This window comes from Protomyctophum parallelum (assembly GCF_964188405.1).
Source record: "Protomyctophum parallelum genome assembly, chromosome: 5".
NCBI classification, from domain to species: Eukaryota; Metazoa; Chordata; class Actinopteri; order Myctophiformes; family Myctophidae; genus Protomyctophum; species Protomyctophum parallelum.
Window position 1 is genome coordinate 55,779,672 of NC_139702.1, and position 24,174 is coordinate 55,803,845.

The 24,174-nt window shown below is 44.6% G+C and overlaps 1 protein-coding gene across 7 annotated transcripts in view; it reads left to right on the forward strand.

Moving 5' to 3' along the window:
* The window catches only part of lrba (LPS-responsive vesicle trafficking, beach and anchor containing), a 318,483-nt gene that overhangs the window by 114,116 nt on the left and 180,193 nt on the right, over nt 1-24,174 (forward strand). For all 7 annotated transcript variants that reach the window (XM_083764652.1, XM_083764653.1, XM_083764654.1 and 4 more), the window contains 2 exons: nt 16,861-16,925; nt 20,648-20,756. In XM_083764652.1, coding sequence (XP_083620778.1) covers nt 16,861-16,925; nt 20,648-20,756 — 174 coding nt within the window. The remainder of the gene's footprint in view (nt 1-16,860; nt 16,926-20,647; nt 20,757-24,174) is intronic.

Genomic DNA, 24,174 nt, shown 5'->3' on the forward strand with positions numbered 1-24,174 from the left:
ACCAAATCTAATATGTTCACCTTTTTAGTAAATAAATGGTAAATGGTGCATTTATATAGCGCCTTTATCCAAGGTGCTTTACATAAATTGTGCATTACATTCACCCATTCACACACACATTCATACACCGATGGCGGGGGGAACCATGCAAGGCACCAACCTGTTCATCAGGAGCAATTAGGGGTTCAGCCTCTTGCTCAAGGACACTTCGACACTAACTCTGGGGTAAATTAGTGCTGTTGAACACCCTTTTACGTCTGTGTGGGTTTTACAAACATTGAACTAATAAAAAGCTTCTGACTAAACCTCCTACCTCCATTGGCTCCTCAAACTGTCAGTCAAATCTCCTATAACTCCAACTTTGGAGATAGTTGCCGAAAGACTGTCAGTTCCCTATACCGCTTGGAAAGAGGCACTTGCCAGTTAGCCCTTGAATAAGTCGATAGTGGTCTGGTACTTTAACCAGTCGCTCAATCAGGCCCCCAATACGTGGTGTTGGGTAATCACTCGCTGGTGCCCAGGGACGTGTTCAGGTTCACCTCCTTTTTCAGGGAAGCCTGGGGGGCGCTCTGGAATCCTGTTACTCACACGTTTTACTTTACACTTTTCTGTTCAGACAATATCATATTTTCAACGATATTTTGCAACCTGGATATTCTTCTGGTCTCTCAACCCATTCTTTGAGGAGGTCCACGTGCTTTACTGTATTACTGGAACTTGGCCGCCTTGGGGTTGCAACCTCGTAGTTGGTATAGGACCAAGTTGTTTCTCAAATGGCCCCTGCCACTTTGCCAGCAGCTTACTGTTGCCAATTCAATTCAATCTTAACAAAGTGGCAAATCCCATTGTTGTCTGAAGACAATTTACATGTGCAGAGACCCGACACTGTCCCACCCTGACCAAGATCTTTTTTGCAACACTGGCAAAGTAAAACTCACCCCTTAGCTGGGAATAACGTAAGGCAGACCAATGCTCTAGGCCAGGGTATGCGGCCATATGTAAAACGATTTGAATTCACGGTCAACTAGCATCTATGACAGCAACTGTAATACTGAACCGAAACAAAAACGAGTCTCAGTTTCATGCTCGCACATGAATACAGATGTCACATGCACACATACAGTAGATGCAGCCAGCGCATGCATATATATGTTACACAGACATGAATACACAAATCTCTCTCTCTTACACACAACACACATGCACGCACGCACACTCAAAGCCAAGGACAAGTAGTGTTCCTAACAGTTTGTCTTGTGTGTCTTTACTGTTCAAAACGGTTTATGAAGGAAAAAACAGATGATCCGATACTAAACCACATCTTGATTAATGACACCTCGCTCAACACTTTTATCAGTTTTATTTTCAAAAGAAATGGCTCCTTTCATCTGTTCTCCTTCCCTTCTGCCTCTCCCCCACTCCTCGTCTTCTCACCTCCGCCCTATTTGCTTCCCATTACTCAGCTCACATGTCCTGTGAAGCAGGTAATATAGCATACTGAGATTGCACATCCGTTTGGGGTGACAGCGGCCATGCATGGATTTGGGCCAGTGGGACGCGAGGAGCTGGAATAAATGGGGAGCGAGAGAGAAAGAGGGGAAAACAAGAAAGTGAGAGAAGGGGGGATTGGAGAGAGGGAGAATGACAGGTCCTAATGTAGCTATTTGTCATATGTGTCAGGCTGTTGTTTAATGCTAATCTAATCAAAGGCAGAATCTCGCTGTGATTGTCCCCACGCTCAGCTCAGACCCTGTCCCCCCACCTCCACTTACAGTCCACAGTAGTCCCAACCTGTGTGTGTGTGTGTGTGTGTGTGCGCGCACTCACTCATATGCGCCTTGATTTTACACTAATTTACCTCCTGTGCACCTCTTGCATGTGTGCAATGCATACACACACACACACACACTCTACACTAGGATAGCAGGAATTGGTCAGTGTGGTGCTGATTGCTTCAATAAATCACCCAACCAGATGTGCTCCCAGCAGATGTAATTGTATTGTTGTGTCGGGTGGGAAGGGCTGATATGGCCTACCTTTCACCAGGAGACACACTGGACTCAATTACAATGCATAATTGTGTATTTCTGCGTGAATGTCTAGGGGGAACGCGTGCGTGCGTTCGGCATGCACGTGCATTGTGTGTGTGTGAGGGTTAGTGAGAGTGAAACCGGAGTCTGTGATTGATGACCTTAACTAGTAAACTTAGCCGAGGCCCTCTGGCACAGGAAGCACTGGCAGCTCACACACAGGAAGTGGCTCTGCAGCCATCTTGTACCTCTCCGCACCTGAGGGCGGAGACGCAGATGATTTTGATTGATCTCCATCTCCCCTCCTCCCTCTGCCCCCCCCCCCCCCCCCTCCCTCTCCCTCTCTCTCTCTCTCTCTCTCTCTCTCTCTGCGATGTGATACCATCTCGGTGAACATTTTTAATTAATTTCTCCAGCACTGTGTTGAGATGGAGTGTGTGCGGGGTCAGAGGTCTGCAGGCTAGGGGCCACAGAGGAGTTTTTAATCAGGGCTCCTGTGAACGATGCGTGGGTCTCCGCATCAGGCCGGCCATTGAGGAACCGATGGTAAACAGCCATTTGATAGCGCCCCGTTCCTAAACAACTACCGCTGCGCTCCCAATTAAAGAGCCATTTTGATCAGATAGTAAGTGTTGGGGTGGTGCGCTCTGATCCACTCTATTGATCCTCATACACACTGCTGCATACACAAAGTGAGGATTAATGATAGGATGGTAGTAACAGAGTGCTGTTTAATACAGTATACTATGCTTATTACCGGCAGGCTTCCCTTTGACCAGTGACTGACTGGGGGCATATGATAATGCTCTGTGATTGGATTCCAGGATTTTATCAATGATGTTATTGAACGGCTGTTTGGATATTATCTGCTATCAATGGTGTCGGATCTACCCGACAAAGGGCTGCTTGCTTGGGTTCAAGGTAGAGTGTGACCAGGTCACGGAAGGTGAATAAATGTTGTGGTGTAAAGAAGAGATAAGTGATTGTTTCTCTGTTAAACAGGGACTGTATAGTGAGGGATTTGAGAACTTTGGACTCTTGAGAGTGATTTAACCACGTTCAACTTGGCGGCTCTATCTTGGACATGTCATTTCTAGGCGAATATTGTTTAAAAAAGGAGAAAAAAAGCGTCCCGAGTCTGTAATTTTCTCTAATCATCTTACAACAAAGCGGCCTGTGAGCTTATCTCTGGACACACACACACACACACACTGTGTATATATACACACATGCGCACACAAAATACCCTCTTATAGACAGCTAGATTCTTGCAGGGCCATCCCGTAAAAAGTCTCAATCCTTAAGGCACACTTGATGTAAAACAAATCCATGACAAGGGTCGTAATGTCTGAGATATCGTCGTACTTCTGCCAGTAGCTATACTGTACAGTATGCATCACTACATGAGCACGCATTTTCATCACGGTGGCCAAATATTTCTTGCCTTTCTTGTGTTGTATGTGGTGGAAAAATACTATGATAGTTGCAAGTCAAACAGACCTTCATTTTGACGACCTTATGTGTAATTTATGCCGCATTGTATGATAGTGTGACACACTGAAAAAGCAGATCCACAAGCTCCCAACGTGTTGCATCTGTGACGTGTCGTAAGATTGTGGATTTTAAGCGAGGGACAGCATGTATAAATGGGGCTTTAGAGTAGTGAATGGAGATGAGAGGAAAGCCTCACAGGGAACTGCAGTGCATGTGGATATGATCTGATGGTTTCTTCTACAGTACTTCAGACTTGTCTTGCATATTGCATGACAATCATCTGAGAGTCCTGGAGAGTCATTTCTCTCTCTCTCTCTCTCTCTCTCTTTCTCTCTCTGAGTCATATTTACAGCTTGTGTTTGTGTGTTACCTGGGACTGGGTGTGTGTGTGCATGTTGAAGTCTCCTTTCCTCCCGAAAGCATCATGTGAATAAATAATAATGTACCGCACTGGTCTTCTCTCCTGTTCTCACTATCACTATCTCTGCTTCTTAATTTCTCCTCTCTCTCTCTCTCTCTCTCTCTCTCTCTCTCTCTCTCTCCCCTACCCTCCCCTCTCCCGGTCAGACCTCTGAGAGATAATTTCATTGCAGAGTGGACAGTACATGAGGCACACACGCACACTCTGTCTCTCTCGCTCTCTCTCACTCGCTCTCGTGCACGGCACACGCACATGTGCACACACACGCACGCACACACACACACTCACACACACACGCACACGCACGCACACACACATAAATCTAGGCAGTAGCTGCATTTGTGTCCTGTAGATCAGCCATTATTGTCCGGTCTTCTGTCAGCTCATCCATCCTGCTGCCATTTATCAGAAATGCATCCTTTACGCACCGAGTGTGTGTGTGTGTGTGTGTGTGTGTGTGTGTGTGTGTGTTGGAAGGGCACTAGTTATATGATGACAGCTGAGTCCAAATAGAGGCACTGCTCTCACAGTAAAAGAAAAAAACAAAATAAGCCAAGACATTGACAGTATTTCCAGATGTTTCCATCTAAATTACACTTGATGTTTCTTCAGAGTATTACTAGGAAATGCCACTTCCTGTACTTACCGTTTATTATTCTTCAATCTTATATTTAACACTTTTACTCTGTGGAGAAACAATATAAGAATTGTAGAAACATTACACCAATGTTGCTCTTTGCAAAAGAGAAGAGTGGAATGAATTGCAGATTACAGCTTTCTGTTAAATCATGATTAAACCGTCTCTGTACATGTTGTCAGATGTTTGATGTCAAACTGAACTCTGGCTGTCATGGTGCATCACGTTGTGAACTTGTAGATCTGCTACAAAACGTAAATGTTACCTATAATGTGCCCTAATTCAGAATGTCGCATGTTGAAAGTGGTTCATCATAAAGACATCAACTCAATTTAATTTATTATGTCAACATTTGGTTGTCCTTTCCCAGTGCCGAGTATATTGACGTCAGATAATCCTGTACCAGCCATTCAATAACAGTGATAAGGTCTCTAATCCAGTCACACAGAGAGAGTGGATGCGTCCATCCAGAGTTAACCTGTTTAACAGATGGGGAGCTCCTCTCCTCCAGTCAATGGGTAGACATTGACTTCCCCCGAGCACTTGGCTCCTTCTCCTGACCCTTGGCCCCTCATGACCTCCTGGCTAGTGCGAGCGAGTGGAGGAGGCGCAGAGTTTAACCCCCCGCGGGCAAGGGAACAGGCCAGGAGCACACGGTCGCACGCAGAATCAATATGCTGACCTATAGGAACTCTGGGAAACCATCTGAGGTTTAATGGCTTCTCAAAAACAAGAATTGGACCTAATTACTTTACTACTTATATTTTGAATTCCTGTATTGTAGGTATAGGCTCAGAATTGTATAATTAAGTGTGAAATGTCACGTTTGTATTTATAGCATGCTGTTCTCAATCTGTTGGTGAGTTATTGATCACTTTCATATTGGGCATGTCATTATAGGTGCACATTTTCATATATTATTATCCCACGATTTTGTAACCCATTTCTCAACCGGTCTCAATTGCCTAAACTGTAATCCTGGGCATTCCTGGGCATCCCTCTTCCAACCTGGGGAGAGCCCCGATCTGAGGTCCTGCTTCCTTCAAGGCATGAGGAGTGAGCAGGCCGCTTCTTATCACCTGACAGGGGGGAGTTTCCCCCGCAGGACCTAGTGCATGGAAGTAACACAACCATTTCCTTTCCCCTCCATCAAGAGCCCGGCAGTGGCCAGGTGAAGGCAGTATATATACTGCCTATATACCAGGATTAACGCATGTTCCTGTGAGGGTACCACTACCTACCCTAGGAGACACAGGGAGAAACATGCAAACAGAAAGGGACTTTAGCCTTAGGGTAGGAGAGAACACACCCACAGCGTCTGTTGTATTTAATTTCACCATATGAGGAGAATGTATTTAGTTTTATATTTTATAAGTGAATATTGAAAAGTCTGAACCAGGACCTTAAGTTATAATGTCCAGACCACCAGAAAATGTAAACTATTAATAGTTACCAGAATATAGGACTCTAAGATTGAGAACCATTTCAGAATGATACAAAAAAACAATGCAGTACTATCACTTTAAGACACTGCTTTTAGTGCTTTAGGAGGAAACCAGATGAATGAAAAATTGAGTAATATTTTTGACCTTTTGAGTGAAATGCCCTTTAAATGCATTCCAGGAGATGGATTGAAAACGTTTGTAAATACCCTTGTTTATCCAAATTCGAATTAACCCAAATATAGTAATGTTGGACACACGCAAAAACCTGATAAATAAGGTTTTAGAATTTTAGTGAAGTTAATTTTTTTGGTGAATAATTTTTTTGGAATTTGGATGTACAATTTTCATATTCATTTTACAAATGTCAGATGGTTTCCGAATTGTCTTCTGTAGCATTGTTCATGATTTTAAGAGTGATTTGACGTCAGTTTTGTTGACATTAGTCCATTGGTTTGGGAACATTTCATGTCCGATGTCAGATGACCAGGTCTGAGGTGGCGATGGCTGGCGAGCTCTCATTGGTCCGACTGGTGATGATGGTGTAGTGACGTGGCCATCACACGATGGGAAGGTGTTGTCCCGTGATAAAAACGCAGCTGCCTGCAATCTGAATTTAAAACATTCTGACCTGAGATCAGATTCTAAAAATGTCTACTACATCCTGACAGTTTCATTATTAACCCATTCTGACCTGAGATCAGATTCTAAAAGTGTCTTCGATTTTTCAAAAATAGCAGACCTACAAGCTCGTATCGCGCCACTCGGTGGCGCGATATGAGCTTGTAGATCTGCTATTTTTCAATAGCTAAAGCATAACATGATGCTAACACCAAAATGGGTTCCCGTTCAGAATGGGTTAAAACATTGCCTATAGTATTATAAGTTAACTGGCTGGGGAAATACAGTGAGTGCATGTGAATCTGGCGACAGAGATCTATAATATAAATTATAAAAGGGCCATGGAATTAAAAACAGGACGAAGACAAACAACAAACAGGGCCTAGGCCAAAGTTAAAGATGATATGGGCCTCTCTGACCTGACAAACAGGATATGGAAAACTGTCCAACTTGACATGACGTGTAAACCTGTGTAAACCCTTCTAGCTGTGAGGCAACAGCGCTACCAACTGCCAATCATGGAAAACGCGCAGGGAACGGGATCGATTCCACCCAGCCTGTACTATACCAGAACCATAATATTAGATAACATAGTGCTGTCGCCTCACAGCTAGAAGGTCCTGGGTTCGATTCCCGCTGGGGACGCTGTGGGCACTGGCGGCGTGTTCCCTCCTCCGCGTCATCAGTGCCCATACCCGAGGCGGGGGTTGGCGATAGGGCCTTTCTGTGTGGAGTTTGCATGTTCTCCCCGTGTCCCCTAGGGTAGATACACTCACAAAAACATGCCGTAATCCTGGTCTCTAAAACTACCTCCCCCTGGCCAGCCGGGGCGCCTGATGGAGGGGAAAGGAACTGGTCGGAATAACGTGTCCCTTCCACGCGCTACGTCCGGCCGGGGAAATTCCCCTCTGTCAGGTGAAAAGAAGCAGCTTGGACTCCTCATGCATAGGAGGAGGCATGAGGTCAGTCCGCTGCCCCCCCAGGTTGGCAGAGGAAGTGTAGCGCCCAGGATTACATAGATAATTGGCACTGGGTGATAAGAAAACTGGGTTACAAAATCGTGGGATAAAAATCAAAAAAAAAAAAAAAAAAAAAAAGATAACATAATCCGAAAGACAGATGCTATAGCTATGCTACTACAGTAAGATGCTCAAATTGACGTGAGATAAAAGCTTTATTAAATATTTCGATCCACTAGCTTACTTAGTTAATGCGCGTTGCCTACTCTATAATTTCAGGGGTAACATAGTCCAGATCGTTATTGTTAGGGTAACATGCTATAAATAGATATCTGGAACAAGGCATTCATATTGTCATGACATGGAAACAGTCATTGCAGAACGAGCTATTTCTCTGGTAGAATGAGTTCGAATCCATTCAATGGCTATGCATGCATTGTATCATATACTGTACCATAAGGCAACATGAACGTAGCCTGCTCACTATTCATTGCATCTGTCATTCAGATAAGACGTTAAAATTGATGTGGGGTGATGAAAGCATTACTATTTACGAACGATGGTTGACTATAGCCTATAATGTCAGTGGTACCATGCTATAAATAGGCATTTGTCATTCGGATATTCCACGAGCATTAACCTTATCAAAGCATTGTCATTGCAGAACGAGAGCTTTCCCATGTTTGACTTACTGTTCATGCATGGTTTCTTTCGGACAAACGACTAAACATTGTCCAATGCGTTTTATTCCCCATGTGAATTGGTCATATGAGAGATCAGACTGCAACCTACGGTCCAGTTCCCTATACGTTTCTTTTCATTGATTAACATTGCCAAAGTGACCCCGACACAAATTGCATATAGACGGCATTGCAAAACCTTCAGACGAAGCAAACGGCAATGAAATAATATTCATATTGTGTACGTTACAACTTGATTGTCCTGTGCAAAGCAATGTGACATATTTCTTTGTTTAAGAGTTAAATGGGCAACCTTGCTCCTGTAGAATACAATGAATGATATGAATAAATAATATATTCTACTGTACAAATGAAGACCATGTCATTTCAATGGCAATTGATTACAAATAGAATGAAAATTAAACGGTGTAGTAACATCACTTTTGAGTATGTATAAAATATCTACCACATCATTGTATAAGGGTATGCAAATTAGCCATGCGGGATCGTGGTATGCAAATATGGGGCTTCCCTTGTTTGTCGGTGCCAGGCATCAATCTGTGATTCGCTTTTGGTAGATGGGCGGGGTGTGGGGTGCACTGAATCTTTCTTACTTACTTACTTAGCCACATTTTCAAGAAATATTTTTTTTCTTCAAAAAAAACTGTGAATCTTCAGAAATGGTTAAAATGGTTAATTTCAATATTAGCAGATCTACAAGCTCATAACGCAGCTTGTAGATCAGCTAATATAATTTTTTTACCCCATTGGGGCTTAAATAGTTAAATCACATTTGACATATCGCGTTGTATGATCCATTTAGACAACCCAGAGAGAGCGAGAGAAGTGCCCAGGAATGTGGTTAAAAACCAGGGGGGACAAGAAAATACTTTCCCCCGTAGCTCCCCTCGCAGTCGGACCCTCTGCCCTGCTGCGTAGCCAAACACACACGCAAGGTTCAAGACCGGTGCAAATCAAAGCGTTGTGTTCTAACTTCTCCTATAGTGAAATCCTGAGTGTCAATTTAGCCATTTTTGCACCCTCTGTGTTAAATGAATGCTCAGTATTTTTGCAGTGAACCCCCTCCTGTTCCCACGTCGCCCAGCGCTCTGCTACCAGTGCCCCGTTATTACTGCCCTGCCACGCGGCTCAGTGTTGCTACTGATGCTCCCCTAGTCCTCTGGTCCTCCCCTCCCTTTCACGCTGCTCCTGGAGGATATCTGCATTCTTTTAAAGCTACCTCTCCATTGAGACTCAGGCAAAACACAGTAACACCAACTGGCACTTAATTTTGCAGGCTCCCTGCCGATGCCGGCTATGTAACTAGAAATGGTGGGGGTTATGGTGGGGGGCACTCTTCCTGACAGGAAGTGAGGGCTAGCTGAGCGAAAAGGGGTGGTGGTGTGGAATGGGTGGGTTCTGAGGCTCCTAAGAACATTGAACAGCTTTTAATTTGGCTCCCAACCATTTTTTCCCCTTCTAAATCTGTGAGACAGTTTCAAGTAACTTCGTGAGCACGGTGCAGGGGTGTCAAAGCAGCGTGAATCTGTGGTTATTTAAACGAAACGGCGTAATCGTGTTTCAAATAAATGAATTTCCCCCCCCAACAAAGCCCTCTCCTACTGACAGGCAGCGCTGCTGCAGTGTTTTCTTACCTGGCGGGTCGCTAAGTTATAAGGCTGTGGAATGTAGTCGTCTTGACTCTCTGCCTGGCCGTCCCGCTGACATAATGGGCTCCGGACTGCTCAGCCGAGCTCTGGGGGTTGGAAATTTATGTTTCGCTTTACCAGAATATTATGGCGCTGCAGTTGGTTCCAGCGGCGGGGGGTGGGGGGGGGGGGGGGGGGGAATATTTTCATGTGTACACCGCACAATGTTGTCATTGTCTAGACATGGTTTTACGTTAGTCGGGTGAAGATAAGGACGGCGTACCTTGATTTCTTGTACTACATTATGCATACTGTTGTATCAAGATGCATATTACAGATTTTTCATCTGCATCAGAAAAACATCCTGTTTCTCCAGATAAAATATATTATTTTATATGCAGATTAACTAATTTAGACCTGGAAGGCCTATATGTTGTTATACCTATCAATCCGGGAAGGCATCTGTGTTATTTTAGTTTTTGCTATAGATATAGCTATGCATTTACACATTTTAAGTTTTTCAGGAAACTTACGTTAGCATTTAGAGGCAATTTTTAAAATCAGCCTCCTGGTTCTGGTTCTTTAACACATGATATCAATGTATTAATTAAAATCCTAATCCTCTCTTCAGGCGCTGAATTTATTGATACTGCACCACTTTTAAGTTGGTGTTTTATATATATAATTACCTCAAAGTAACTTTTTTGCCCTTTATAATAATGATGGTAATAGTAATAGTTATAGTAATAATAAAACAATATAATATTATAACAAATTGCCAACATATAATTCAATCTTAATCTTATAGAATTAAACAAGTTTTTAACATAATAGGAAGAAGTGTGACAGGGTGGATCATCTAAAAAGGACAACTATGAGCATTAGAACGTGTGTTGAGCTTCAGTGTAACAGTTTCATCGCCAACATCTGTATCCTCCGAGCACACGTGAACAATTTCGCAAACTACCACTCTCCTGGACTTTCGGCACATTGTTATAGTGCTGCACTATATAAATCATGCCTGGTCTATGAAGGTGCAAAGAAAGAAACACGAAGAAATGAGTTTCCTGAGAATCCCAAGTCATTAAGGAACTGGACTTCTGTGCCAACCAAAACCAAATCACATATTTCACAATACATTTCAGTATTTTTAATGGAGTTCTTCATTCATCATAACATCAGACTTAGATGATTAGGACTAAATAACAACCATTTTCCACACAAAAAATGGAAAAGAAAAACATTGTTGAGTTCCCTTAACTACACCCTAAAGAGGACACGTCTGTAACAAATGATGTAATATATTGCAATTATGTAACTGAATAAAATGATTGATGAATTTAATGCATGTTGGCCAAATTAAACAAAGGTTATAAATCTGTTTTTCTTATTCATACTTAAATGTTATATGCATTCCATGTTTTTATTTCCTAACATATCGAAATCGGACATCAAAATGATGCCATCACAAATAATCAACAATCCTTTTAACAACATGATATGCATAGACCCAGTTTAGAATTTAAGTTTAGGAGTTACTGCATTACAGCCAGAAGTGATTAACTAAAAATATATCTGCTGTAGTTTCGGAATTTAAACAGGATCTGGTGGAACACTTTGAGCACCCGACCTGACCCACAGTAAAAGACTATCAGACTAGACTACGTGAATTCATATTTAAATAAAATGGTGTCTAACAATATATTAATCTACTGTAGCCTATATATTGTCACATGCAGTTATTATTATTAATTTATTAAAATACATTTTCATTTCAAATCCATGTTATTTAATATATTTCCTCATCGTCAGATATCATAACCATTCCAGCATGTCCCTGTGTAACCAAATGCACATTGATTATCTGCTGTAATGCAACTAAATGATCATGCAATAAGAATTATTATTGTTATTATTAATGGCCAAACAGGCCCCTATTAACTATTATTCCATTGTTTTAGTTTGATAGTGTAGAAATGCTACAGGAGGGTGAATAATTAACAGCAGTATTTTAAAAAGCACCAATTTATATTTATATACTGTAATACTGTAGTAACTGTCGGACCATTGTCCTGTCGGCTAAAAGGGTGTCGGGGGAAAAAAGACCGCCTCCCTTACCCTATAGAACAGGATACAAATGTAAACCCAAAAATAATATATAGAGCCAGTTGTGGTCAATTACACTGTTGTGAATCTCAGAGGTCATTTGGTGACCCTGCAGCCTAAATATTTGGCCTTCCCGGAAATATTCCTTTAGGGTGCAAATTTTATCACACAAACACAGACGCGAGCAAGTCTTTCACATGTATGTTTTTGTTAAACCAGGCAGCGTCTGTGCACACACTGGCCCAACGCTGAGTGTTAACGCATGCACAAGTGTTAAATGATTCCTGTACGCACAACACACAGCAAAGCATGAGAAAGGAAATGAAACCAGTCAAGCTACTCATCAATCAACCATAAATCTAAATTATGATTGAGTGTTAGCATATCGGATGGATTACCCCACAAATTAATTTGTCTTTTGTCTTTGATGTGATAATTATCTGTATGTGAAAGACAAAAAAGTCAGATTTAATAGAGAAATGAACAGAATCCCCTGTCCATAAACACGCAGGTCCCATAACTACAATAAACCACTTCCCCTGTCTGTCTTTTCTCTGCTTATCAACGTACAAATGTTTATTTCGAAACGTCAAAATATCTCACCACCTTTTACTGAGATGTAAATGGTCATTTTTTTTAACCGTGGACACTTGACAGAAAGGTTTCTATCTAGCGTAATTCATCAAATATCAAACATGTTGAGCACAGATGGGGAAAAACCCATACCGTACGTTTCTCTCCTCCGTCTCACTAAATGTCACCCCCTAACTGAATCCAATCCTGATCAAAGGAATACAGTAGTTTTTGGAGATGTATACATGGGCTTCTTTCGTTCTGCATAGAAGGAGGGGGGCTTCAATGGCTCCCATGCAGGCCCCTTTTTCATTCTTGACTCTGAATGTTGGCCGTGCCACATTCGCCACACGCTCATGAGGATTTATATTCTTGTTGTCTCGTCTAAAGTTCAATTTCCCCAGACCCTTTCAAAACAAACAAATAGTTGTGATTATGACTGATGGCAGCATAGAGCACAATCGACTTATTTATTTATTTGGGCAAGCCAAGGCCTCTCTGTTTTCTGCCTTTGGGTGACCCTCCTCCGCCACTCCTCTCTCTCTCGTTGTGGTGAGTGCACAGTTTTGAAAAGCAGTTTTTTTTTTGTGCCAGGCAGGCCTGTGTTTCGTCAACGGTGGTAGTGGTATATTTAGAAGTTGATTATGGATAATCAGCTATAATGACGGAAGTGCATGGCATGTGTGTTTAGACTCAGTGCCAGCGTCATCGTGGAGGACAGACCAAACAAAGAGCTGGCTTATTGACTTCACATTGAGGCTGGCATTTCCACCACATGCACACGCGCACACACCCACACACACACACACACACACACACACACACACACACACACACACACACACACACACACACACACACACAGACACACATACACACACACACAAATATATCTATGGACGTACATACAGGCACATAAACATAAAATTCGGACAGGAAGACACACATGAATGCACATGTGTGTTTATTTAGATAGCCACGTTATACATTTGTGATACAGTGGTACACACAAACAAACACAAACGTTGCTCCGAGCAAACGGTCCCAGAGTGTTTAATTTCCACTTACCTCCCATTGAACGCATGTGGATGGGGGTCAGCAGGACAGCGGTGTTCCTGCGGACCCTATCATCTATAGCGTGAGGTCAGGTTAAAGGTGACGGGGTCACAAATGGCTGCTTGTATCCTCTCATCAGGAGTTCTGCGGTCATGGCCTCTATCGCCGCCATAAAAGCCGTAACACTTTGACCAGGGCAGACCACAGAGCCCCCCGCCCCCCAAAAAATCCAATATTCTATCAGAGACCCCCTCTTTGTCATCAGGAGATGTCCCCACCCCACCCCACCTGATCAGGGTCATTACTTCCTTAATTCAACTAGAATGCCATTGCTCAGCTCATAATGACACCATTAGTCTCACTACTACCTTTGGCCAGGGTGCTGAAAATGCCAGTGGGGTCCCTTGCCTCTTATCAGATGAAATTAAGAACAATACAAAGAAGAAGAAAACAATACAAAGGGTCATATTTTAATCGGTTTGTGTCCCAGAAGCAGTGCTTAGTAGATTATATTTTCTTTATTTCTTTATTGGTTTTGGAATGTTTCTCTAAAAATGCCTTTCACAGTTGCAGATAAACAATCGCCAGGGAAATTCTTTCACTTAACATAATTTGTATTCCATAGTTTCCCAGACAGAGAGAATGAGGTCAACTATGTGGTTCTTTGCGAAGAAATAGCTTTGGTATTCGAGACCGTGACAATCTCGCCCGGAAAATGAACGTTTAGACATTAAACGTTCAAAAATGCAGACCGGATTAGTGGTAAAGTTCACAGACATAAGGGACTCACATGCTGACTATTACTCTACATGTACATATAGACAACAGACAGCACTCACCAGCTCCATGTTCTGGTCTATAGGCTAGTCTAAAGTTTTGGCCCGGTCTGGCCTGCTCTGGTCTTGTATATCCCTCTCTCACAGCAAGCTGCTGCTCATGGTAAATGTCCTTCAACTGGAAGGCCCCTGGGGTGACTCTCACATACTTCCTCCCTGAAGCCCTATAGCCAGCTTCAGCCACAAAACAACTCTGCCAGCACTCTGTGTTTCCACTCCGCCCAGACTCTCTGCTATTCCCTCTGTGGCCCTCTCTGGGTTTGAATGTATTGTAAACACCATCAATGCCAATATGGCCTGCCGGGACAGAAAGCACTTCTGAATAAAAGGTCTAAGATGTCGTTTGTTGTTTTCCCCCTCGTGAAAAGTACAGTTGGTTATGGTGTGACGGTATACAGGCCTTCTAGGGAGAGTGGTTTATGTTGCTTTGGCGTGTGATTGGTTCTGATGGCTGCTTTTTACGTTTTGTCCTGTTTTTGAGGAGTAAAAGCTGCACACGAAGTTGAAAATCATCCAACATGCGCAAACACTCGTGGATGTGTATTGTGAGTGTTTGTAAATGAAACTTTCCTTCCTCTTTGTAGCGCTGATAGTCTATTTCCTCTGGGCTCCCTGGGTTTACTGGAAGACTACTCTGTACATAAACACACAACTTCCCATATCAGCTTCAACACATGATGAGTGCAGAGTTAAATAGGCATGCTAATGCTAACACACACACACACACACACACACACACACACACACACACACACACACACACACACACACACACACACACACACACACACACCTAGCCTTTCAAATGGACATACACACAACCAAATACTACTGTCAAACTAAATTGCAAGCATGCATGCAGGAACATTTTCAGATTGTTGTTTTTAACGGTTTTACTCTCTTAAACCGTGAAGACAGGTTTTACTTCACCAGATTGTCCTTTCAACTGCAATTGCAACTTTCAACGACATGCAGTACATGTACATTCCAGAGGTTTCAGTACATTATATGAATGAATCTGCATGCTGCGTGTTCAAGACTTGATTAATGATTTTCCTTTAGACAAGTAGAGTGGTGCTTCAAGTCTTTTAACCTGAGGTTTGTAAGACATTTTTCTCAAACCTCCCCCGAGAGGAAGGAGTGGGAGTAGCTGTACTGTGAAGTTCAGACAGGCCTCCTGACCTTGTTGCTTTATTATTCTTTTGACGCTTGTGTCGGAGGTGTTGAAATATTGAACCGAACACGAGAGGCGATGACCGCCGACTTTCTCTCGACCTCCCCATTTTTTTCCCCTTCTCTTCCCTTTTCATCCGTCCCTCTGTCATCCGTCGAAGTTGAGGATTTAAAGTCACGCTCGGTTGTGGTTTTGTTTAATTGTTTGGACTGACACCTCCAACCATAACGCCGCTCGGAGAGAGCCGCGGTAAATGGACGCCGTCTCTGGTGATAAATGTGTCCGCCTCACCACACTGCTTACTTCACCTTCCACCTTTACAGTTCTGAGCTTGTACACTGTACGATCCTCGGCGTTAACCGTATGAAGTTCACGTCCCTGTTCTGCGCTTGTCATAATAGGCAAACATCATATGAAAACAGCGGAAAGACAGGCTCACGACGCGTCGAGACACGACGGGTCGTGACGCGGCGGTTGCAGACCAAAGTGTAGACCAACGTATGGGGTCTAAGAGGTTAAGGGTCTAAGCAAGGATTTACTGTGTGTAGCCTATGCTTCCAAAAGAACTAACTTAATCTCTTTAAAGTGTCATAAGGCATGCTACAGTCGTGCAGTAAACGTTGTCAAGAGTACTTGGGAGCCAAACAGTGTCAGTACTCCAGTATGATGTCGGTCATCTTTGTTGTAAGCACAGAGCAAAGAGACTGATATAAATATGGTAATGATGCCCTTTGGGATTGTGAACGTATGCCCCCTGTATTGTACTGTGTGTGTGTGTGTGTGTGTGTGTGTGTGTGTGTGTCCCCTTTTATGACACTTTTAGGTCTGTCCTTGTCCCTTTATGTCCGTATGGAATTCTGTTGCGTGATCATCGAGTGTTTCACCATGCTTCCGTACTTTTGTGATTACTTAGATCCTTAGAATGAGTGATTACACTAGAATGCCAAAATGCATCACTTAACGACATGACACCTATTCTGGGCATGTCATAATGTGGCAAAAATAGCTGATCTGTAAGCTCAATCACAATGTGAACTATTTTGCAGAGGGCATGTATTGTAGAGCGAAAAACGGAGGAGGCCTATAGCATAGAGCCCTGGGGAACTTTTAGTGGTTGCACACCGTTCACTATGTATTGAGACCTTTGCTTTAGCACTGGACTGACACTTTGTTTGTTCACAGGAGTGGCAGAACTCTATCCAGAAGAACGCGGGCCTGGCCTTTATCGAGCTGGTAAACGAGGGCAGGTAGGTTATTGAACACGGCCCCCCACAGAGACCTACCACTGATTCTACCGTGCCGACCTCTCCTATCTCTTCCCCAACAACACCTCTTCATTACCCTCGCATCCGTCCGTCCATCCCTTCAATGTATCCCTGTCTGTCAACTTCTCTCTACTAACACACGCACGCACACACACACACACACACACACACACACACACACACACACACAGACAGACAGAATGGTCATCAATAGCACACTCTGGCCTCTGGGCCCTCGGGTGTCCCCAAGGCACCGCTGACGGGGGCCCGTATTGAAGGTTCAGGAGAATATAGAAAATCAATGTTGAGACGAAAGAGGAGCCTGCTGGGAGAAGTGAGGATGAAGGGGAGACTGAGTTCAAGGCTCAGTTCAATACCCGCCATAATCCCTGAGGGGTTGGGAGAGGAGCGGAGAGGAGAAGAGAAGAGAAGAGAAGAGAAGAGAGGGGTTGGATAGGAGATGATAGGGTTTGGGAGCGGAGAGAACAGGGATTGGGAGAGGAGTGGAGAAGAGAAGGGTTGGATAGGAGAGGGGTTGGATAGGAGAGGGTTTGGGAGAGGAGAGGAGAGAGGTTGGGAGAGGAGCGGAGAAGAGAGGTGTTGGAGAGGAGAGGATAGGGGTTGGGAGAGGAGAGGGGTTGGGAGAGGAGAGGATAGGGGTTGGGAGAGGAGAGGAGAGGATAGGGGTTGGGAGAGGAGAGGATAGGGGTTGGGAGAGGAGAGGATAGGGGTTGGGAGAGGAGAGGTTAGGGGTTGGGAGAGGAGAGGATAGGAGTTGGGAGAGGAGAGGAGAGGATAGGGGTTGGAAGAGGAGAGGAGAGGGGTTGGGAGAGGAGAGGAGAGGAGAGGGGTTGGGAGAGGAGAGGATAGGGGTTGGGAGAGGAGAGGATAGGGGTTGGGAGAGGAGAGGATAGGGGTTGGGAGAGGAGAGGAGAGGATAGGGGTTGGGAGAGGAGAGGAGAGGAGAGGATAGGGGTTGGAAGAGGAGAGGAGAGGGGTTGGGAGAGGAGAGGATAGGATAGGGGTTGGGAGAGGAGAGGAGAGGTTAGGGGTTGGGAGAGGAGAGGATAGGGGTTGGGAGAGGAGAGGATAGGGGTTGGAAGAGGAGAGGAGAGGGGTTGGGAGAGGAGAGGGGTTGGGAGAGGAGAGGAGAGGGGTTGGGAGAGGAGAGGATAGGGGTTGGGAGAGGAGAGGGGTTGGAAGAGGAGAGGAGAGGGGTTGGAAGAGGAGAGGATAGGATAGGGGTTGGGAGAGGAGAGGGGTCGGGAGAGGAGAGGAGAGGGGTTGGAAGAGGAGAGGATAGGGGTTGGGAGAGGAGAGGGGTTGGGAGAGGAGAGGAGAGAGGTTAGGAGAGGAGAGGAGAGGGGTTAGGAGAGGAGAGAGTTTGGGAGAGGAGAGAGTTAGCTGACAAGGATCTTGATCTCTGACTCCCCTGTGAGCCTGGGATTTCAGTCTCAGGTCACACAAAGCCACACAGTCCTCCATCATCCCTCTCTTCTTTTTGTCATTGTGTCTCTTCGTGTCGTCGTCCTGCCATCCCTCTCTACTGTTCTGTATCTGTGCTGTATCTCTCGTCTTTGTGTCATGTTCTTCCACCCCTCTGTCTATCTGTCTTCCATCTATCTGTTCTTCTGTCTATCATTGTAATGACAGCTAAGCCGTCGTCCTGCTTTTGACATGTCTCTCACCTTACTACTTCAACAAGGATTTGAAAAAGCAAGAGGTCAAACATAGCAATACGTTTGACCTCTTGCTTTTTCAAATCCTTGTTGATGTTTACCGCTTTACTCTCTCTTTCACTGTAACAGTCTTCTACTCTCCTGACAGAGCGGTGCCTTTCCCACAGTGTTGTTGTCTTTAGACTGTAACTACCCTCCATTTTACACTTATAGGGCCACACTTTACATTATCGATCGCTGGCTTTTGGCTTTAGTGCAGGCTAATCCCAGCTAATGCTAATGAGGCCAGTGATCCACTCTGCGGTTTACTTTGGGGAGGACAAGGGTTTGTAATCCACTGAAGAGGCTGGTTAATTCAGCTATAACTCACTATTATTAGTGACTTAGCGAGGGATTTACTTTGGAAACCTGAAACCCCGACCAGCTCCTTCCTTTAAGTGTGTGTGTGTGTGTGTGTGTGTGTGTGTGTGTGTGTGTGTGTGTGTGTGTGTGTGTGTGTGTGTGTGTGTGTGTGCGTGTGTGCGTGTGAGCGTGTGTGTGAGCGTGCAAAGATGTGCAGGAATACATGATGCGTATATTTCTGACTCGGAATTGTGCATGCCATTGGTCGAGTTGTCGAGATGACAAGAGATGACTTTGTTAAATGGTGTAATCCAATACAATACCGAAACAAATAACACATAGTCATATGTCGTTATAGTTACTTACAAAATATCCATATTTAATATGAAAGAGGCGGTATCATTATATTTTCAGACACATTTTATAACACTAGACTCATATGTTGAACTGTGCGACCATATGTCTGACACATGTAAAGACAGAAGTGTGCGTGCGCGCACACACACCACCAGTATGGATGTCCATATGGGTGTGAGAGCAGGGCATCATAAAGAGGTCCAGTGGCTGGGTTATTGATGGTGGGGGGGACATAGAGGAGGTTATGGAGGCCCCACCACCTCCGCTCCCCTGCTGCCCTGTGCTGAAACAGCAGGCTTGGGTTTCATCGCGGCCCCTGGCCCTTAACCCCCCCCACTGCACCGTCCCAACCATGGGCCCCTCCTCCACCCCTCTTGTCCTGTTATTGTTTCACTTTGCGCAGGCCTGACCTCAGGGGCTGTGTAGTGGTTTCTCGTGTGTGTGTGTGTGTGTGTGTGACACATGCATAGAGCCTTCCAGTGACATTCACACAGTCTCTCTCTCTCTCACACACATGTATGCATGTAGTCTCCTCACACACACACACACACACACACATGCACACACACACACACACGCATGTTTTATTAATGCAGATAAAGGACATATGTAGCAACATGGAGGGGGTCATCCCCTCCTTGTCAGATGCATATCATTATCAAATCAATTAGCACCTCCACCCCAGCAAAGGCTTCCCCCTGCTCAGTGTCTAAATTAAATTTCCTGCTCATTTTGCACGCTTCAATTGAGATGTTTCATGGTTATTACATGGCTGTTCTACCAGGCCTTTGTACCACGACCGCTAAGTTCTGCCAAGTTACTGGATTTTGTAGTGGTAAATAAATGTTAGGAAAGCATAGTCCTTACAGTACACACGAAGAAGACATTGACACAAACAATATTCTGCATTCTGAAACGTAGCCTTTTCTATGATTTATTGTGGCGCACAGCAGCAGTAAGAGATGAGCACGCTATAGACTAAAGCCTTCCTCAGCGTTTTTATTTTTATCTGATTCCATCGTTTCTTTATTTCATTGCCCACATATTAATTAAATGAAATATGTGTCAAGTTAATCAGCCACAGTCCCATGCGGTACATGACTTCCAGAAGCACCCTGCATGCTAATGTAACAGTGGATAACTGTACAATTAGTTTGTCATTTTTCCATAGTTTGATATATTTGTTCTATTCTGTTCAGTACTGCAAAGATACATTCTATGTATGCCACATAGTGCATTGCGTTATTATGAGTGGATATACGCTATTCCATTTATTGATCTCTCTCTCTCTCTCTCTCTCTCTCTCTCTCTCTCTCTCTCTCTCAGATTGCTGAGTCACACTATGAAGGACCACCTGGTGCGTGTGGCCAACGAGGCAGAGTTCATCCTGAGCCGCCAGCGGGCCGAGGACATACACAAACATGCTGAGTTTGAGGTGAGAGGCTGCGGAGGGCAGACACCCACACAGCCACGCCCTGGCCGTACCACCACTAGGCTCAAATCCTGACTGTTCATTTAAAGCTGTGCTTTGTAGCTTTCTTTCCTACCCGGGATTCGAACTCGAGTTCCCCACCCAAGTTATTATTAAATTATTAATATTATTATTATTTTATATATATATATTACAGTTGATAGAGAATGTCTGCTTGCTCGGGGGAAATTACATTCAGGCTTTGTCAACCAGTAGTGGTCTTACCAGACTACAGGATCACATTTTCTGAGTAGAATAGCGATGAGACCAACCACAATAGTTATGTCAGTCATAGTCATATTGTAGACATACTGTTCCATACATATTGGTCAAAATAATCTTTAATGCACTTAAAAAGAGTGTATAAAGCATAGTGTATAGCTTTATCTCTGAGTGTGTACAAATGTAACCAAATGTACCTGTGAGTCTCCATTTGATTACATATGTACAGTACACTCTCGCTCATTTATGAAATGTGACGTGTTGCATACTGTAGAGCACCAAAATATGCTCAAAGTTTTATATTGTAGGAAAATGACATAAACCAAAATGTTTGGTTGGCAATAGCACAACTTTTTAAAGTAACCAACACACAGATGCACGGTACCTTGCCTTACAGCAACACACAGAAAGAAAATATTTGTCGACATTTTCTTTAGTAAATCATTCTATAAATACCAAAACAAATGACGTTCTTTTTAAAGCAGCGCTGTGCTGGATGTGATTTCCGAAGTGTAAGATACAGTACGTGTCTGGAATGGCAAACATTACGAAATAACGGCACTTTAATTGGAGGCTGAATAGTAATGTTATATTGTATAATATGTGATGGTGACATGAGGCGTCGTGGGCTCTTTCCTCACCCCTGTATCGTGAAAAGGCAGCTTTATTTACCTTTCCCCGCTTTCTGTCTGTAAGCTCCACGGGAGCTCGAGCCGTGTCCTACTGGGACAATAAAGTGTGTTTGTTGCTCTAGGCGTATCGCATTAAGCCTGCTTTGATAGGAGAGGTTGATAGCTTGATATTTTTGTGTCCTGTCAGGCCGTATTTAATTAAAACAGCTGAGAGGGAGCCCAGCTCGCTGACCAATTGGCTTGCTGAGCCCTGTCCGTTCAGCTTCCTGCTCTGTCACTGCGAACCCACAGAATAAATGTTTACTCTGAACACACGACGCTGCATAATAATGACACACACACACACACACACACCTGGATGCTCATGGAAGCATGAGCACAAATTCACACAAGCACATACCCACACATACAGTACATGCACATACATGCACATTATGGACTTTCACACTTTGTACACATTCGTGCATACATATATGGCATGCCCACACTCACTTGCACACATGTGCACGTTTGTATACTTGCACACTGACACAGTTATACACAGTCACACACATGGGTCTAGATTGAGCCTGGAGATCATGCTCGGCACATATCGTTAGCCAAACATGGTGTAGTTTTAATTTATTCTTGAGCCTCTCAGTCTCGCCACAGACTCTACTTCTCACCTCCACTCCCTCCCTCCCCCCGCCCACCCTCCTTCTCTCCCCCTTCCTCGTCCCCCCCTGCCTGCTTCCGTTGGCGGCTCCCAACACAAACCTTACCATTCACGTGCGGCCGCAGCACCACACTTGATATCCTGACCTATACGGACACCCCTGAAAATGCCCCCTGCCCAGCTCTGCACTGCCACACACACACACACATACGCACGCACGTGCGTGCACACACACACACACACACACACACACACACACACACACACACACACACACACACACACACACACTGTATATACACCACTCAGCAAGTCCTTAAAATTGAAATGTTCATATAATTGACTTTCAAAACTTTATTACACTTACACTAAACTATCAAATTAACTGAGAGAATAACTGGAGTCTCCAGTCATAACAAATGCAGAATCTTCCATGCAGATTTATACAATTCATTTTGCCGGGGATTTTTTCTGAACTAGAGTGGTGCCCATTGGGCACTGGCCTACTTGGAACGATGCAAGTTGGAAATGCGTAACCCACCAGGTTATTATGTCTGTGTCCCTTTTATGGCCATATATGGAGTTCTTTGTCAGGCATGCCCAAATATGGAGTCTATGCAGATGTCAGAACATCTGTGTTCCTTTAATCCTACAGTACGTATATATATGGGGTTCTATGTCAGGCATGAGCAAATATGGAGTGTTGTGATGTCAGAACAGGCCCTGTCCGGACAGGCCCTGCCTCTGCTTATGCAGGCATGGGCAGAGGCCTTTTGTGGCGGTTCTGGACAACCGTAGGTCCGACCGACTCAACACCGGGCACTGCACTCCCTGTCGGGGTGTGGGACGCACGATTTTGAAGTCAGTTGGACGAGCGGAACTCGAGTTACGTGGAGTACAGCCGTACACACAGAGACATGGTGCATTTATAGATGCACCATGTCTCTGTATGCATTTTCCCATTGTGCAAATGCATAGAGTATATATGCATTTGCAAATGCATATAGTATATTATATTATTATTATTATTATTATATACTGTATGCATTTGCAAATATTCAAATAATATAAACGTATACATAATACATATACATAATAAATGGGTGAGGCATGCATTTCCAAAATGCATATATTATATGCATTTTGGAAATGCATGCCTCACCCATTTATTATGTCTGTGTCCCTTTTATGCCCATACATGGCGTTCTTTTTCAGGCATGCCCAAATACGGAGTATATGCAGATGTCAGAACATCAATGTGATGTCAGAACATCATTGTGATGTCAGAACACCATTGTGATGTCAGAACAGGCCAGCTCCATATATGGAGATCTGTCCAGAGCCTGAGCAGGGGCCCTGTCCAGAGCCTGAGCAGGGCCCCTGTCCAGAGCCTGGGTAGGGCCCCTGTCCAGAGCCTGAGCAGGGCCCCTGTCCAGAGCCTGGGTAGGGCCCCTGTCCAGAGCCTGGGTAGGGCCCCTGTCCAGAGCCTGGGTAGGGGCCCTGTCCAGAACCTGAGCAGGGCCCCTGTCCAGAGCCTGGGTAGGGCCCCTGTCCAGAGCCTGGGTAGGGGCCCTGTCCAGAGCCTGAGCAGGGCCCCTGTCCAGATCCTGGGTAGGGGCCCTGTCCAGAGCCTGGGTAGGGCCCCTGTCCAGAGCCTGAGCAGGGCCCCTGTCCAGAGCCTGGGTAGGGGCCCTGTCCAGAGCCTGGGTAGGGCCCCTGTCCAGAGCCTGGGTAGGGGCCCTGTCCAGAGCCTGGGTAGGGGCCCTGTCCAGAGCCTGGGTAGGGGCCCTGTCCAGAGCCTGAGCAGGGCCCCTGTCCAGAGCCTGAGCAGGGCCCCTGTCCAGAGCCTGGGTAGGGGCCCTGTCCAGAACCT